Source organism: Crinia signifera, chromosome 6 (genome assembly GCF_055691185.1).
Source record: "Crinia signifera chromosome 6, ASM5569118v1, whole genome shotgun sequence".
NCBI classification, from domain to species: Eukaryota; Metazoa; Chordata; class Amphibia; order Anura; family Myobatrachidae; genus Crinia; species Crinia signifera.
Genome location: NC_139222.1, coordinates 285,287,553 through 285,303,392, shown reverse-complemented (window position 1 = coordinate 285,303,392; position 15,840 = coordinate 285,287,553). Strand labels below are relative to the sequence as shown.

At 48.5% G+C, this 15,840-nt stretch overlaps 1 protein-coding gene across 5 annotated transcripts in view; it reads right to left on the bottom strand.

Moving 5' to 3' along the window:
- SORCS1 (sortilin related VPS10 domain containing receptor 1) overlaps positions 1-15,840 on the bottom strand; it is a 501,652-nt gene that overhangs the window by 37,640 nt on the left and 448,172 nt on the right. For all 5 annotated transcript variants that reach the window (XM_083149856.1, XM_083149858.1, XM_083149860.1 and 2 more), the window contains exons 20-23: positions 10,463-10,596; positions 8,067-8,190; positions 7,057-7,169; positions 2,697-2,828 (exon numbers count right to left, since the gene is read on the bottom strand). In XM_083149856.1, the coding sequence (XP_083005982.1) occupies positions 2,697-2,828; positions 7,057-7,169; positions 8,067-8,190; positions 10,463-10,596 (503 nt within the window). The remainder of the gene's footprint in view (positions 1-2,696; positions 2,829-7,056; positions 7,170-8,066; positions 8,191-10,462; positions 10,597-15,840) is intronic.

Here is a 15,840-nt window from a genome sequence, read left to right as displayed (position 1 = left end):
AAAGGAGCCGCGTAGACAAAGAAATGCAAACACAAACCTTGCTCCCTGTATAGCGACCCCCTCCTCGTCATAAACGGGGTCGGAGAAAAAAACGCGATTGCAAGTCGAATATCAAACTACAGTACGTCAATTTCCATCTAAACCCTCGTTAGTTTGAATGATTTTGGATAATGATTTGGCTAGAAAGAAAATGAATGTTGGTCCCACAGCTTGTCCTGACGAGATTTAGCTCATTACTGGTTATCAATACCTAGAACCATCGCTCACCATTTAATAAAGGTGTAAGCGTAGGCCCGGCGGGCGCGAGGATGCTCTTGTTTATCCCAATAAGCCGTGTAATAAACTAAATGAAAGGGGATTGATCTGACCTGACGGCAATCTTGCTGCTTCAGGATTTTGCATTCATTTCTTTTTTAGGAGGTTTGCGCCGGTTCCTGTCTGTTCCTGTCTTTATGACCATCGAGACTTTGGGATGCAATCAAGAACAGATTTCTCAGGAATGCAATATTCCAGCCGGCGCCAAAGGGGATCTTGTTTAGTTATACATTTGTAGCTGCTGAATTTTGAATTGCATTCATGCCCAATTTATAAGGTACTGGGCCTGGGAGTACATTTATTTTATTTTTTTAAACTGAGTTCTTTTTTTACACCCCGTACACTGCAGGGTTATGGTATAAAACATCTACAGTGTCTACAGTCATATGGTCGACCACTAATGGTCGACAGTCACAAGGTTGACAGGGAAAAGGTCGAAATGGTTAAAAGGTCGACATCCAAAAGGTCCACATGGAAAAAGGTTGACGTGTTTTTAAAATGTTTTTAGGGTGTATATGTCGACATAGGTCGACATGGACACTGTCTAAGTGTACAGCCCCCCCTGCATGGCTCGCTGCACTCCCCATGCTTCGGGCTCGCTCACTATTTTATTCTCTCTAGACTCCCATGTGGATGGTAGGGCACGAGATACCGTCTGTTGGCACATGTCGGCTGAAAATTTAGTAAAAATAATGCATGTCGACCTTTTTCATGTCCACTATTTACATACTTGCTTACCGTCCTGGAATGGTTGGGAGGCTCCTGAAAATCTGGTGCCCCTCCCGTTCCCTGGAGAGCTGGACAAGTTGCCCACTTTCCCCGGAGCCCCCCCCCCACACCCCTCCACAAGAAAGTAGAAGTCAGTGGTCTGCGGGGGACCCAATTCGCGTTGAATAGCGTAATTTTAGCCATGCCCCACTGTACAGTGCCTGGTTTTTGCCACTGTATAACAGGGGGGGTTTGAGCCAAGAAGATGTGATCATGGAGCTAGGTCCCCCAACCAGCTTGGTCATGCCCCCTAGCTATCTGCTGCGCAGTATGACTAGGGTGGCCAATGGCGGGAACGGCGGGATTTGGGCCCAAAATTGCTGGGATTGGACTGTCCAATCCTGGGATTTCAGGATTAGACTGCCCATGCGCAGTCTAATGCCGGGCAGCGTCTGAGTAATCGCACAGACACTGACTGGCTTCTCCTGTCCATGACTGTGCAGCGTGACGTGTAAGAGGTCACGCTGCGCAGGCCGCACTGCCCGCCCTCCACGGCTCAGCTCCCCCTCCCTGGCCGCACTGCCTGCCCTCCACGGCTCAGCTTCCCCTCCCTGGCCGCACTGCCGGCCCTCCACGGCTCAGCTCCCCCTCCCTGGCCGTAATGCCTTCCCTCCACGGCTCAGCTCCCTGGCCACACTGCCTGCCCTCCACGGCTCAGCTCCCCCTCCCTGGCCGTAATGCCTTCCCTCCACGGCTCAGCTCCCTGGCCACACTGCCTGCCCTCCACGGCTCAGCTCCCCCTCCCTGGCCGCAGTGCCTGCCCTCCACGGCTCAGCTCCCCCTCCCTGGCCGCACTGCCCGCCCTCCATGGCTCAGCTCCCCCTCCCTGGCCGCACTGCCTGCCCTCCACGGCTCAGCTCCCCCTCCCTGGCCGCACTGCCTGCCCTCCACGGCTCAGCTCCCCCTCCCTGGCCGCACTGCCTGCCCTCCACGGCTCAGCTCCCCCTCCCTGGCCGCACTGCCTGCCCTCCACGGCTCAGCTCCCCAGGCGCACTGCCCACCCTTCATTCTGTCAGCCACACCACCCACCCTCTTCATGGACAGACACCTCTTCCCACCGGAGGCACTGCCCAACCGGCTCACAGCGCCCGGCTGCACCCGCCCATGTAAGTGAATATACAGGGCGGACGAGGCTTTTTTTTGTTAGGGAAGCCAATCATGGGACCTCAGGGATTGAATAAATGCTCCAGGATTGGCTTTCCTAAATACTGTATGACTATTTATCACAGCTGCCAATCATATTACAGTATTATATAAAGTACTATGCTTGGTGCGGCTTTGGATGAAACATCAAAAAATGTACACAGCCCTATGGGGTCTGCAGCAAAATTAGGCCATGATTCTTCCAAATGTTCCCCCTTCCCCTCCGTAAGTAAGCTGGCACAGGCAGGGCCCTCCTCCCTTTGTTCTTCCCTAGCACACTCCATGTCACCAGTGCTCCGCTCCCCATGTTTCCTCCTCTACATCGGTGACTCTGGCTGCTCGGCCATACCACGGACACCGTCACTGAATCCACCGCCCACCCACCACCTCTGCCGGCTACAGTATGTTGCCCTACTCCTTCTGTACTACCGCAGGCAGCAACTGGTGCACTATATGTTCCTCAGGTTTACCTGTGTCAGATCCTCTGTCTTCTTCTTGGTCTCCCCTGTGCCGTCCTGGTACGGCAGGATAAACAGCTCCGCCGATGTGGGCAGTCCCGGTAGGACGGCAACCAGGATCTGTCTGCTGCTCACTCCCGTGGCCTGTACACACAGATAGAAATATTATTGTATGCATACACTGTGGTAGATATAGGGGTGAGATGTACCAAGACTTGGAGAGAGAGATAAAGTTGAGCGTCTCACATTCGATTCTAGATAAATACCAGTTAGGGGTGAACTGGTTGCTATGGCAAACTTTCCACCAACTCTCTCCAAGGCTTGATACATCTCCACCTTGTAAGATAAAATGATGTGTGAGCGTGCGAGCAGGGCCCTCTTACCTTACAGTCATCACCCAGTATCATATAATAGCTTATTTCCAATTGTTACAGTTACTTCTTTCACTCCCTTTAGGAGCCTATTTTTTTTTTAAATTCCTGCTGGTGGGTGGTTGCAAATAACTGTCACAGTTTCCAGATCACCCAGTCGGTGCACACGTAGAGTTCACAGTTATATTTTCCAGATGGTGATGCATTGTGGTTGGCTGGGGAACATTTTTCCACATCACTTCACAAGGAAGCAGCCAGTCACAATGCCGATATTTGATATCGGTACAGTATGTGGTGCACCCGGCTCAGTCAATGGGATCTCAGGAACATTTCACTCATAAAAGTCTTCATTTGGCTATTAATATATAGATAATAATTTGATGCATCTCATTTGTGGACATGGTTTGATCCCAGAGGCAAACTTTTTGGAATCACGGTGCCCTGGAGTATAAGAATTTTTTTTTCGTGGCACCCCTAGGTCAAAAGTTTCTTGAGTATTTAAAAAATATATATATTAAATTAAATAAATTGTCTTTGTATGTGAACCTTAGGTCCAGTTATATTGTGAGGGACAGTATTCACTTTGGTCTGTTCTCATATTGTATGATTGGAAGCCACAAGCACTGAATTTCCCTATTACATTGACCATAAATAAAATGAATTGGTCCTGGACCACCATTCCAGGGCACCCCTGCAAGCGCGCTGAGGCACCCCAGGGTGCCACGGCACACAGTTTGGGAACCACTGAAATAGAGTATTAAGCCGCTACTGTCTGTAGGACGCCAGTATTAGCACACGTATGCAGCAGAGAACGGTCGGGATAAACAGAATATCCGTGTGAAGTCAGCGGGAATAAAGAGAAATGTGTTGTCTTAAGAGGTTGTACAAGTCCCTGAAGACAGGGACTGTCAGATCCTGTGGGGCTTACCATAGCTTACACAGCGCTTAGCATACACAGCGCCGTTGTTCTACTCAGCGCTGACTTTGTTGTTATAGCTGTACACAAATTGCCTATAATAATTCATCTGGGTTCAGTTTGGAAGGTCCTGGACTTCATCTACTGTTATTGTTTCTGTACGTTCACTCTGTAAGGCGCAGCAGAAGGGCCAATGCACCCTATACATAAAGGTAATAGTAATATTAATAACCGGCTGATGGGGCTCGTTACAACCTGGCAAAGGTAGACGGGGGGTTTGGGGGATCTGGGCAGATGACAGACATTTTACCCCTTTTCACCCCCATAGAAATCAAATTTTGAAAAATCTCTCTAGTGGGTGGCTGCAAATAACTGTCACAGTTTCCAGACCTCCCAGCAGGTCACATGATCCAAGTCAGCCGGCAGATGCACCCGTAGAGCTCGCTAACTGTCAGTTTCCAGAGCACAATGGTGATGTATTGTAAATGTCAGGTGGACGTTTGGTCAAATCCGAAACAAAAAAAACACCAACAAATTTCAGCAAATCTATGGCCTAAGGCAGGGGAGGGGAACCTTTTTTTCTGGCAAGGGCCATTTGTATGGTTAAAAAATCATTTCATGCGTCCCATGCTGCTCCGGCGGCTACCGCTGAATAAGACTCTCAGTCTCCGGCTGCCAGCACTGTCCCTAAATAAGGGGCTCTCGCGAGAAGGGCGGGCCAGGCACACTGGCTACAGGGGCCGTTTACCACACCTGGACTAAGGGGACGATTCTGGTTTACTATTAGTGAAATAAATTTGGCCCATGCCCCGATACCCGGGGGTTTGCGGCATTTCTGTGCATGTACAAACCCCAACTGCAAATGGCCTTGGTGAACGGGCTGTTTGTAACAGGGCGGGAGGAACAGGACCGGTGCTGATCATGGGAAAGCGGGCAAGACGAAGTGTGCCGGGGGGGGGGGGGGGGGGGGGTCGTCAGCCGACATCACATGACATCAGCTGCTCGCCCTGTCTTTGTCCCGGCGCCCGCAAATATAAGCCAGTCTCCACTGACTTGATTCAGTGAGGGCTGTATAGGCACGAGGGCATTTAAGAGCCTGTGAATTTTGTGATTGTCCCAAAAAAGTTGTGAGTGTAGTCATTACCCATAGAGACCCAGGTGATGGATTGATAGAGTGGCCAATATATAAAGGAGGAGTCTGGTGATGCTGCTTCCTGTTTGAGTCTGGATTCCCACCCTCCCTCCCTTGCTCTCTCAATTGCTACCTGGCCTGTTGGCCATCACCTAATTTGGCTTCGCGAAAATTTATTAGAAATTGTCGGGAAGGCGCTCTCGACCAGCTGTCATTTTGAGGTACAGGTGGTTGCTGTGCGGTATTGCCCCCCTTTGACAGGACGGCTGGTGAGTCCGGCGGGGCGGGGGGGTGGGACACGTTGGCCACTGAAGGGGCGGTAAGATTGTCACAGTGCGGGCTGTGCCTTAAATGGATGGGGGCGGTTCATCGCCCCGGTTATAAGTCGGGGCGTTGTAGTCATCACCATTACTAACACTTTTTGACCTGAGCTGGTCTCCAAGCGCTTTCCTGGCCATCCCTTTACAATAGGGTCATACCACGTAATAAATATCCATGACCTTTCACTTATGCAGTTGTTGTCCGTGTCTTTATTTTAGGATAAGGTGTCTGCATGATTTATTTCTAGGGGTAATATAGAGTAAAGTTAAGGTAAATGTCAATCATTATAATTCAATAGGCACCTTAATATTCGTATATATGTATATAAATAATAATAATATGATTCTTATTCACAAGAGCTCACAATATAATGAAGGTAACAAAAAAAGTTACATTTAACTATTCAAAACTCTTTATTGAAGTGTGTAAACGGATATAATTGGCAGCCGAAGAGATAACGAGGCATAAAACGGTGTCTCTCGGCTGTGAGCCGGGAACGAGCAGTGTCCCCATTGTGTGCCGTGTGTTGACTGCAGGTTTACACTGCGACTATTTTAATTAGCAGACGGAATTGAGGTTCTGGCACAGCTGGCACTGACTCGCCGCACGCTGCACCTGCTCCCCAGAGGAGCCGCATTGGGAATAGGAGCCAGGGAGCATCCGGCAGATCCCGGCTCGCACTGGTTGATTAATTGCCAGCGTAAGCTTGGCTGAGCATCCAGGGCGCCCGTGGCTATCGCTGCAGAACAGGGGCCATGGCTGCAGGCTCTGCTCAGGCGCCGGACACCATAGCTGTTTAGTAATCGCAATAACAAAAGCATAACTAGAAAATGACTGTTTTTCCCTCCGTAGCAGATTTCCCAGAAGTGCTTCAATAATGTATAACGCTGCTTTCAGGATGTTCGGTAAAATAAAAAATAAAAAAAAAACATTGTTTCGAGCTAGCTACAAATCAGCCCTGTAAGGGGTAAACAGATGGACGCGGACACAGCGGACTGTGTGGAACATGTCATTTAGTCTCTCAGCTGGAAGGATGCGACTCCGAAAATAGGACGGTCCCTTGTCACCACTTTTCTTTCCGCACAAAAGTTTTCTCTTTGGAAAATCAGGATTGTCGGGGAAAAGACTCAGAAGGTAAAATGACAACATGTGATCGCGGCCCGCAAGCTTGCATTCTGCAGGCGAAGGCAAATTTAAAGGGACCCTATCATAGGTGCTGATTCAGACCTGGAGCCCAGCGACCAGTTAGCTGCCTCCCCGCCAAGAGTAACCCCGCCCCGTCACACCCATGTGAAGTGAGGAATCGGGTTTGCTGCTGACGTCGGCGTCCCTCTCCCTCCCAACGGCCGGGATCCGCCTCATTTTTTTTGGTGGTACTCCCAGGAAATGCCCAAAAACACCCGGCGCCTGTCAATCATCTTGCAAACGGCCAGCGATGGTGTTTGGCATTGAGTATTGCCATAAAAAAATAAAATGCATTTACTCTAAGTCGCCGCGATTCAAGAACGTTTAGGAACTGTAGACCTAGAACACTAAAGTCTGATAATAAGCTCAGGACCGAGACTATAAATGACAGTACACGCTGCATTTGGCAAACCACGGGGACGTTTTCCAAGTCAATGTGTCACTTACATACATGAGCGCTCTCTTAATCACACGGCTGATGTCTCTTCTCCATTCGGGAATATCGGGGTTGTAGTCGTCCATGTTTGGAGAGAAGGACAATCGGAGAGACTGGAACTGCTCTGTAATCAGAAGGTCAGAGGGTGCGGTAACACCGGGGTCACAGCAGGGAAACGTGTACAGTATATCTCACAGAGCGCGGCCATGTACTCAGAGCTGAGACACGGCACTGGGCACTTATTGTGGTCCCATACATCAGGGACAGACCGTCCTAACAGCATTGTAGGCCCCGGACACAGCACTGGGCACTTATTTTGGGCTCCGGACATAGCACTGCACTGGGGGCCCCACATACATTTTATATAACGCATCATACGTTATTCCTCGTGCAATCCTTTATCATCTCTTCATATGGTTCAATACAGTAACTGGCTGTCAGCTGCTCAAAAGGTTTTTTTTTTTGTATTGACCAAATTGGTTCTCCAAGTGGGCACAGAGGGAGACTATAATAGTGTGCCAATTGCAGCGAGCCGTGCCAGGGGACGCGGCACACTTATACGTTGTCTATGTTGACATCACTTTAACATCCACACAGACACTAATTGGGGGTCCATGCCGACGGGTGTCAACAGTGACACAAAAAACCTTAAAAAAACTCATGTCGACCTTTCATTGTATTAACATTTAGCTTGTTTCAACCATTTGTCAATGTTGACCTGTTGGACCTGTTGTATGTCAACGTTTGTCAATGTCGACCTATTGAATAGGTCAACTTAGACACTTTAGACCTTTCCATCCACACCCCTGAGTGTTGGGGGTGATGCCACCCTAGGCCGGGCACAACAGAGAAGCCCCTTTGGTCTTTAAAACAATACAGGACTATGCTATTAAACCAACGCACGACAGTTTTCGGAAAGCGATAACCAATCCAATACAAGGGGCGTGGTTTCGCTCATCTCCAGCAGAAACGTTTTCCAGAACTTTTCCTTGAAGGCAAGTAAGGCCTGGAGGGGGCTTACCATAGACGGCGATGGTCTTGGTGTCCTGGAGGATAGAGTTTCCTGCGGCAACCTGGACGGTGATGCTGGTCATACCCTCCGCGCTGAATGTGAAGGAGATGCTACGGTCCAGCTTGATAACAGGCTGCACAGAGAGGAAGATAAGAAATAAAGACAGCGGCGAGAAGAGAGAATTAGGGCTGAGAGTTACCAGCGTGCAAATAACGTCAGACATTTCCTAAATGGAGATTACAGCAATGTATTATATGGGCCTAACAGCCATCTCCACACAGCAGCTGAGCACGGCGCCCTGGGACCGGCGCTGTTATCTTCCAGAAACAACATTGTAGCAAAGAGAAAAAGAATTCGATGTTCCAGCTCTTTTAGCCCCCACACTGCATGTGCCCGTCGGCTGGAGAGACGACGGGCGCTCATTATGGCAGAGATAAGAGACCGAGCAACCCCTGGAAGATGGAATACACAGAACTTTCGGGACCTCACAGAAATAATATATAGAAGTAAACATGTTTTTGGCCCCTGAGCCAATCAATACAGTACAGTATGTTAGCGTCGGGGGCTGAGGCTGGAGCGGGGATTTCAGGATTAGGTTGAATTAGAATTAGGCTGGCGCTGCATGGCATCACAAGGCTGGGCATGAGGGAACAGAAATCCTCAAAGTATTAACTTGGCAAACTAACTGGTTATAGCCGCAGACTATGAGCAACTTGTTCTAGAAGTCACTTTGAGAGCTGGACGGAGTCTTATGCAGAGTGACCGGTGTCTGCACTGAATCAGCCTTCAAAATATGCACAGGTGGAGTATCCCTTATCCAAAGTGCTCGGGACCAGGAGCATTGTGGATAATGGATTATTCCATATTTCGGAATAGTTTTCAGTGAGGTGCCATGGGGACGGGACCCGTGTGTGAACGCAAAATGCATTTATGTTGTATAACCACATCAAACACATGGAAAACACACAACAATATTTAATTTGTGCATGAAACAAGGTTTTAAAACATGCAAAAACAAATTGTGTCCTATCTCAGGCACTTCATTTGAGTGCTAAGCAATCATTTTCTGTGACGTCAGCCGCCCCGTGCACCGTTGTTTTGAGCACACCCAGGAAACACTGGAAGCCCCCATTCACTAGCCCCCTGTCCTCCTCCTGCCCACCCCACTCCAAGCAAACGTCTCTGCGACTGTGATAAAATGGAGATGAAGGGCATGTGGCCGTCTCTTCCAGAAGCCCGGTCAAGCCTGAAGAGATCGGATTGTCTCCTGGGAAGATATAGGGCTCATGCACAGTTGTACGGCCACGTTTTGTGCTCTCCGAAATGTTATTCGAAATGCAGACAAGTTTTATGTTATGTAAGCTGAACTTATTTATAAGAAATAATATGTGGAACTACTACATTAATCAGCATCTGCATTTTATGGTTTTATTTACACTTTTATATTTAGACAAATACAGGGGGGGGGGGGGGGTGTAAGAGTAAGGGACAGAGCGGAGCTGCTGCACATGACCAGGTGGTAACAGCTTCTACCAAGTTTGCTGTGTGTGTGTATCTGAGGCCTCAATCAGTGCACTGGAGAGCAGCTGCCAGAAAGAAGAGACAGGAGCCTTACCATGAGGTGGGAGAATGTGAGCTTAGACAGTGCAGTACTGCTTCTATTAGGTTTGTGTATTTATTATGGGATGTTTAACCTTTTCATGACCACATATATAGTATATAAATGTGTGATACAGCCTATACTATAGACCAGGGGTTCCCAATCTTTTTTGATTCACGGCACCCTAGAGAATCAGAATTTTTTTCACGGCACCCCTAGGTCCCAAAAAAATTAAGTAGATTGGGTTTATATGCGATTCTTAGGGTCAGTTATGTGGTAAAGGGCAGGATTTGTTTCTGTTTGTACACATTCTATGATTGGCAGCCACCAGCACTGGTTTTGCTCATTAATAATTAACCATTAATAATTTGAGTTGGTCCTAGACCACCAAGCCGCGGCACCCCTGCATGTGTTCCGAGGCACCCCAGGGAGCCGCGGCACACAGTTTGGGAACCACTGCTACTGTAATGTTACATATTATTACTGTATTCCATACAGTATACAGTGTATAAAAGCCCAATGTGTACATATGTCCAGGGTCGTTATTGGGTTCTTCTACCCTCAGACTCCCACACTAGCTCCAGTGTTCTACAGAGTGGGAGATTGTGGACGGAATTTGGAAACCCCCTCTGTAAATCCGGCTTTGCCACTGACTAATGTTAATATTTCAGGTAAGAGAGGTGGCTACAAATGGGCTCACAAATGTGCACAGTCTCCAGAAAACATGGCTTGCAAGGGAAACCCAGAACCAGTTATGCTGCGCACTTCTCTTATGTAACGGCTCTAAGCAGAAGGCTGAATGCACCTCACTGTTATTTCCCAGCCACCAGACGTATGTCAGGGTCCCCACGTTGTTCGGCCAGAGGACCACCGAGGCATTGACTTCCTTGTTCTTCGTGGTCACAAAAGGCACCACCAGGTGTATGTGCTCCAGGGGGGCTGCGGAAAGAAAAGACCACTCTGTGTCACAATCATTTGTACAGGATGAAAAAGTCACAGCTGGCAACACAAACATCCAAACTCAGATGCAGAAATGTGTCTGACACTGTCCCAAGGAAGCCTCCTATCTATGCATTGTAATGTGAAGACATTCTAGTGTGTTACACTAGTGCCCTCTGCTGAAAAACAGGAGAATTGCAGACAGCATTAATATTGCGTCTGATTCATGTTTGTAGTTCGTAAAAAGCAAAAAAAAGCAAGTAAAACCCTCATTCACACTACACAATATCGCCAACAAACGATTTCATCAACGGCTATGTACTATCTCGGTGAAAGATATAGCGCATACAGACTGAACGATATCATATGGGATATTGGGCATGATACTGGTTCACTTGCAAATCAAGTTCTTTCTCTAATGGACAAAACCATGTGCACTGCAGGTGGGGCAGATGTAACGTGTGCAGAGAGCATTGTTCAGTGACGTCACTCAGCCCCCGCTTGTACATGCAATCGTAGACGATATAGTCAGCATTGATCTGCATGTACAAACGACAGTAGATATCAGTAATGACGGTGAGTGCATACACTGGACAATATGAATGATATATTGTTCACGATTTTGTTGATATATCTTTAAAGATATATTGTCTAGTGTGTATGGTATCTAAGCAACAGGACAAAACCATGCTGCACTGCAGGGGGGCAGATGTGCAGTGAGAGTTAGATTTGGGTGGGTTGTGTTTGAAGTGAAATCTAAATAAGGTTCCATGTCCCAAGTAATGGAGACAGTGTTCTCACCAGATCGTTTAGCACACGCCGCCGGTAGATCGCTCAGCACACGCCGCCGGTAGATCGCTCAGCACACGCCGCCGGTAGATCGCTCAGCACACGCCGCCGGCAGATCGATCAGCACACGCCGCCAGCAGATCGTTCAGCACACGCCGCCGGCAGATCGCTCAGCACACGTCGCCGGTAGATCGCTCAGCACACGCCGCCGGTAGATCGCTCAGCACACGCCGCAGGTAGATCGCTCAGCACACGCCGCCGGTAGATCGCTCAGCACACGCCGCCGGTAGATCGCTCAGCACACGCCGCCGGTAGATCGCTCAGCACACGCCGCCGGTAGATCGCTCAGCACACGCCGCCGGTAGATCGCTCAGCACACGCCGCCGGTAGATCGCTCAGCACACACCGCTGGTAGATCGCTCAGCACACGTCGCCGGTAGATCGCTCAGCACACACCGCTGGTAGATCGCTCAGCACACACCGCTGGTAGATCGCTCAGCACACACCGCTGGTAGATCGCTCAGCACACGCCGCCGGCAGATCGCTGGTTTTGCCCAGTTGCTGGCTTTTTCCCCCCTTTACTTACAAACTTGAATCAGGCCCATGGTGTATGTATCTTTCACAGGTCATTCTAATTAAAATGTAAATAATGATAACCAGCTGATGTGCCCAGTTTCACCCGGGCAAAAGTTTACTAAATGGATTATTTTACTCCTTTTCACCCCCTTACAAGTCAATTTTTTTATTTTTTATTCTTGCTTAGTGGGTGGCTGCAAATAACTGTCACAGTTTCCAGACCTCCCAGCAGGTCATATGTTCCAGGTCACCCAGCAGGTGCACAGGGAGACTTCACCAACTGTCACATATTCCAGAGCACAGTGGTGATGCATTGTACATGGCAGGCACCTATTTAGCGAAAATAACCCCGATACGAAGGAACCATTTTACAGTACAAGGCCAAATGGTGTCAGCAAGTCTACAGATCAATAGCTTTAATTTGGTATAAGATGGGACAACAGCATCATAAAAATAGGTCACTCGTAAAATTTGTCCTTCTGCTATTAATTTATAGATAATAATAATAATAATAATAATAACAACAACAACAACTTGCCTCATTATATTGCATCCTTATGGGCAGGTTTTTTTGTTACCAAAGAAAATTGTTACAGTATTATTATTGTTTATAACACTATTACATTTACTGACAGGCAACATTTTTTACTGACATGCTACTAATGCACTTCTAAAATATATTAAACTAAAAGTGCTCGGAGCACAAAGGGTTCAATCCCTGGAAATAGAAGGATCAGAACATATTGACATTTAATAAACTGTAATATGTACTAATCTCCGTACAGTACATTTCATATGAATGGGCACAAATTTGACCTTTTCTGTCCCAATATTGATCCCTGACAATTATGATGGAAAAAATATCACAGGCCGAAGGGGCTGAAGCTAATTTTTTGTTTTTATTTAACCAAGTGAAACTTCAGCAGCTGCAGGCGTTATCGGAGATAATGATTAGCTGGGGTTTCGAGGTATTTATAATCTAATGACGGGGATCCCTGCGGCGAGCAGATTATTATAGACCTGCACACAAAGGGTACTGCTGAACAGCCAGGCGAGAGCGTGTGATGAATTATTTATTCGGAACAGTAGGGGGCAGTGCCTGGCTCCAAATCACTTGCAGCGTCAGTGGATTATTGCAGCTTGGAACTTCTTAGAAGTTTGCAACTAGAACAGAAATTCTACCTTGTGCTTTGCCCTTAATGGGGCGCACTCAGTGCGGAGAGGATACAACAGGCGGCACTTTTATCTCGGGAAAATGCTGAGGAAACTCTTCCTTTTATCTGATGAAGAGAACGAGTCCACAAGTGCTGATTGGTTAATATTAGAGAAGATGGATGCAGTGGCGGAACAACAGGGGGTGCAGGGGATACAACTGCTATGGGGCCGGGGTGCTGGGGGGGGGGGGCTCCAATGCTGGGGTACTGTCACTAGCATAGGCGAATCTAGGGGGTGATCTGGGGTCCATTTTGTAGCTGAGGGATGGGGCTTTCTAACGAGCCCAGCCCCGTGTCTCTAGCCCCCTGGGAACCAGAGATACTGCCAGTCAAACCTGGAACGTTTTCCCTATAGGATAACATGGGACCCGCTAATTCCGACCCCCACCCAGTTCAACAGCTGCCAGTTCCCCCTTCGGCATCACTGAAGCTCGAGGTTGATCTCAGTCGAACCCAAATCGCTGGGCCTTCAATCTGATACCAGGCTGGATCCATATGGGTTAATTGGTTCCAAGGATATTGAGGTTGAACCGTTTTTTTTTTTTTTTTTTTTTTTCATTTCTTAAATGTAATTTCATGACTGTTTATGTTCTTTGAGGGCAGAGTTCTCTGGAACCAAACAGCCCAGTTTCACAGGACCAAAATCATTCGAAGCCAACTCAAAAGTTCTTCAATATGATACTGGTTTACTCATGTAAATGGGTCAGTTTGTTCCGAAGATATAGCTGGTTGGTTAAAGGGGGGTAGGGAGAGGGGAGTGGTTGTCTCTCCCCCTCACACCAGAAAATCCCTGCATGATCCTGGGACCATATTCCCGGGTAAATCCCTGCATTTTCTGTTGTGAAAGGGGTATTATTTAAAATAGCCGTGACCTGCAGTGCTCTGAATGCAGCCGGGCAGCTCTCTGCCCAGCTGTCAATGACTGTCACCCCTGCAGCTTCCGCTCCAATTCTTCTCCCCACTTTCACCTCAGCCCGCCCCCCCTTTAATCATGTGGTGCCGGTGCCCGGCGTGCTCCCCCGACATCACGCCCAACAACAGTGCGCACAATATTTCAAATGTCCACTCGGCTAGAGGGGACACCAGGAGGGGAGTGGGAGCGTGCTCTGCGCTGCGCTCTGCTCCTCTCCCCATAGAAGCAGCTGCACCGCTCTCCATCTCTCCCTGCAGCAGCAGCGAAGGCTCATATAAAAATTTACAGTAAGTGGCACTTTTGGGAGCATTGCTTAAGGGACACTACAAGTGGCGGTATGTGGGGGCATTACGCATAATGTGTGGCTTAATGTGTAAGGGGCATTACGGTGTGCAGCATCATGTGTAAGGGGCATTATGTGTGCAGTATCATGTGTAATGAGTACTATGGTGTGCGGCATCATGTGTACTGGATACTTTGGTGTGCGGCATCATGTGTAATGGGTACTATGGTGTGCGGCATCATGTGTAATGGGTACTATGGTGTGCGGCATCATGTGTAATGGGTACTATGGTGTGCGGCATCATGTGTAATGGGTACTATGGTGCGCGGCATCATGTGTAATGGGTACTATGGTGCGCGGCATCATGTGTAATGGGTACTATGGTGCGCGGCATCATGTGTAATGGGAACTATGGTGTGCGGCATCATGTGTAATGGGTACTATGGTGTGCGGCATCATGTGTAATGGGTACTATGGTGTGCGGCATCATGTGTAATGGGTACTATGGTGTGCGGCATCATGTGTAATGGGTACTATGGTGGGCGGCATCATGTGTAATGGGTACTATGGTGTGCAGCATCATGTGTAATGGGTACTATGGTGCGCGGCATCATGTGTAATGGGTACTATGGTGTGCGGCATCATGTGTAATGGGTAGTATGGTGTGCGGCATCGTGTGTAATGGGTACTATGGTGCCATCAAGCAAGAATCCCCTAGCAATGAGCACGTAGGTAAGCAGCACTTATGTGGCAAATATGTAATGGGCATTACGGTTCGTTATAAAGTATGTAATGGGCATCATGATGTGTGGCACAATGTGTAATAGGCATTATGGTGTGTGGCCTTATGTGTAATTGGCATTAGGGCGTGTGGCTTTATGTGTAATGGGTATTACGGAGTTTGCTAAAATGTGTAATGGGCATTACTGTGTATGGTCTAAAGTGTAATATCACACCCCTTTTTGTGATGCCACGCCTCCTTTCCATGAGGCCACACACCCTTTTTGCTGCGCAGCTACGCCGCACAAAAGTCCCCCTACTGTTATGTCTAGATCTGGGACCACCCATTACCATAATTCTAGATTCGCCTATGGTCACTAGGTAGACATACATTAGGGTCAGGCATGTCCAAAGTCCGGCCCAGGGGCCAATTGCGGCCTGTGCTGTCATTTCAAGCAGCCCGCAGCCTCTAGCCAGAGGCGGATGGAGCATCAGATGCGGGACACACAGCACTAAAGGTGGGGCCCCGGCGTGCGCGCCTTTACCTTGCTGTCTGCAGCAGTGAGGAGGTGCCGGCCGCCACAGTTAGATGTGTTTGGCATCTTTCAGGTGAGTATGCATCCAACCCCTGCAGCTGCACTTGTATATCACCCTCCTCCACAATCACAGTGACAGCAGTGTGTGGGGAGGGGGGGAAGCTTGCTCCTCTAACATGCAGAGTGGAGGAGGGCGGCAGCGGGAGCTCAAGC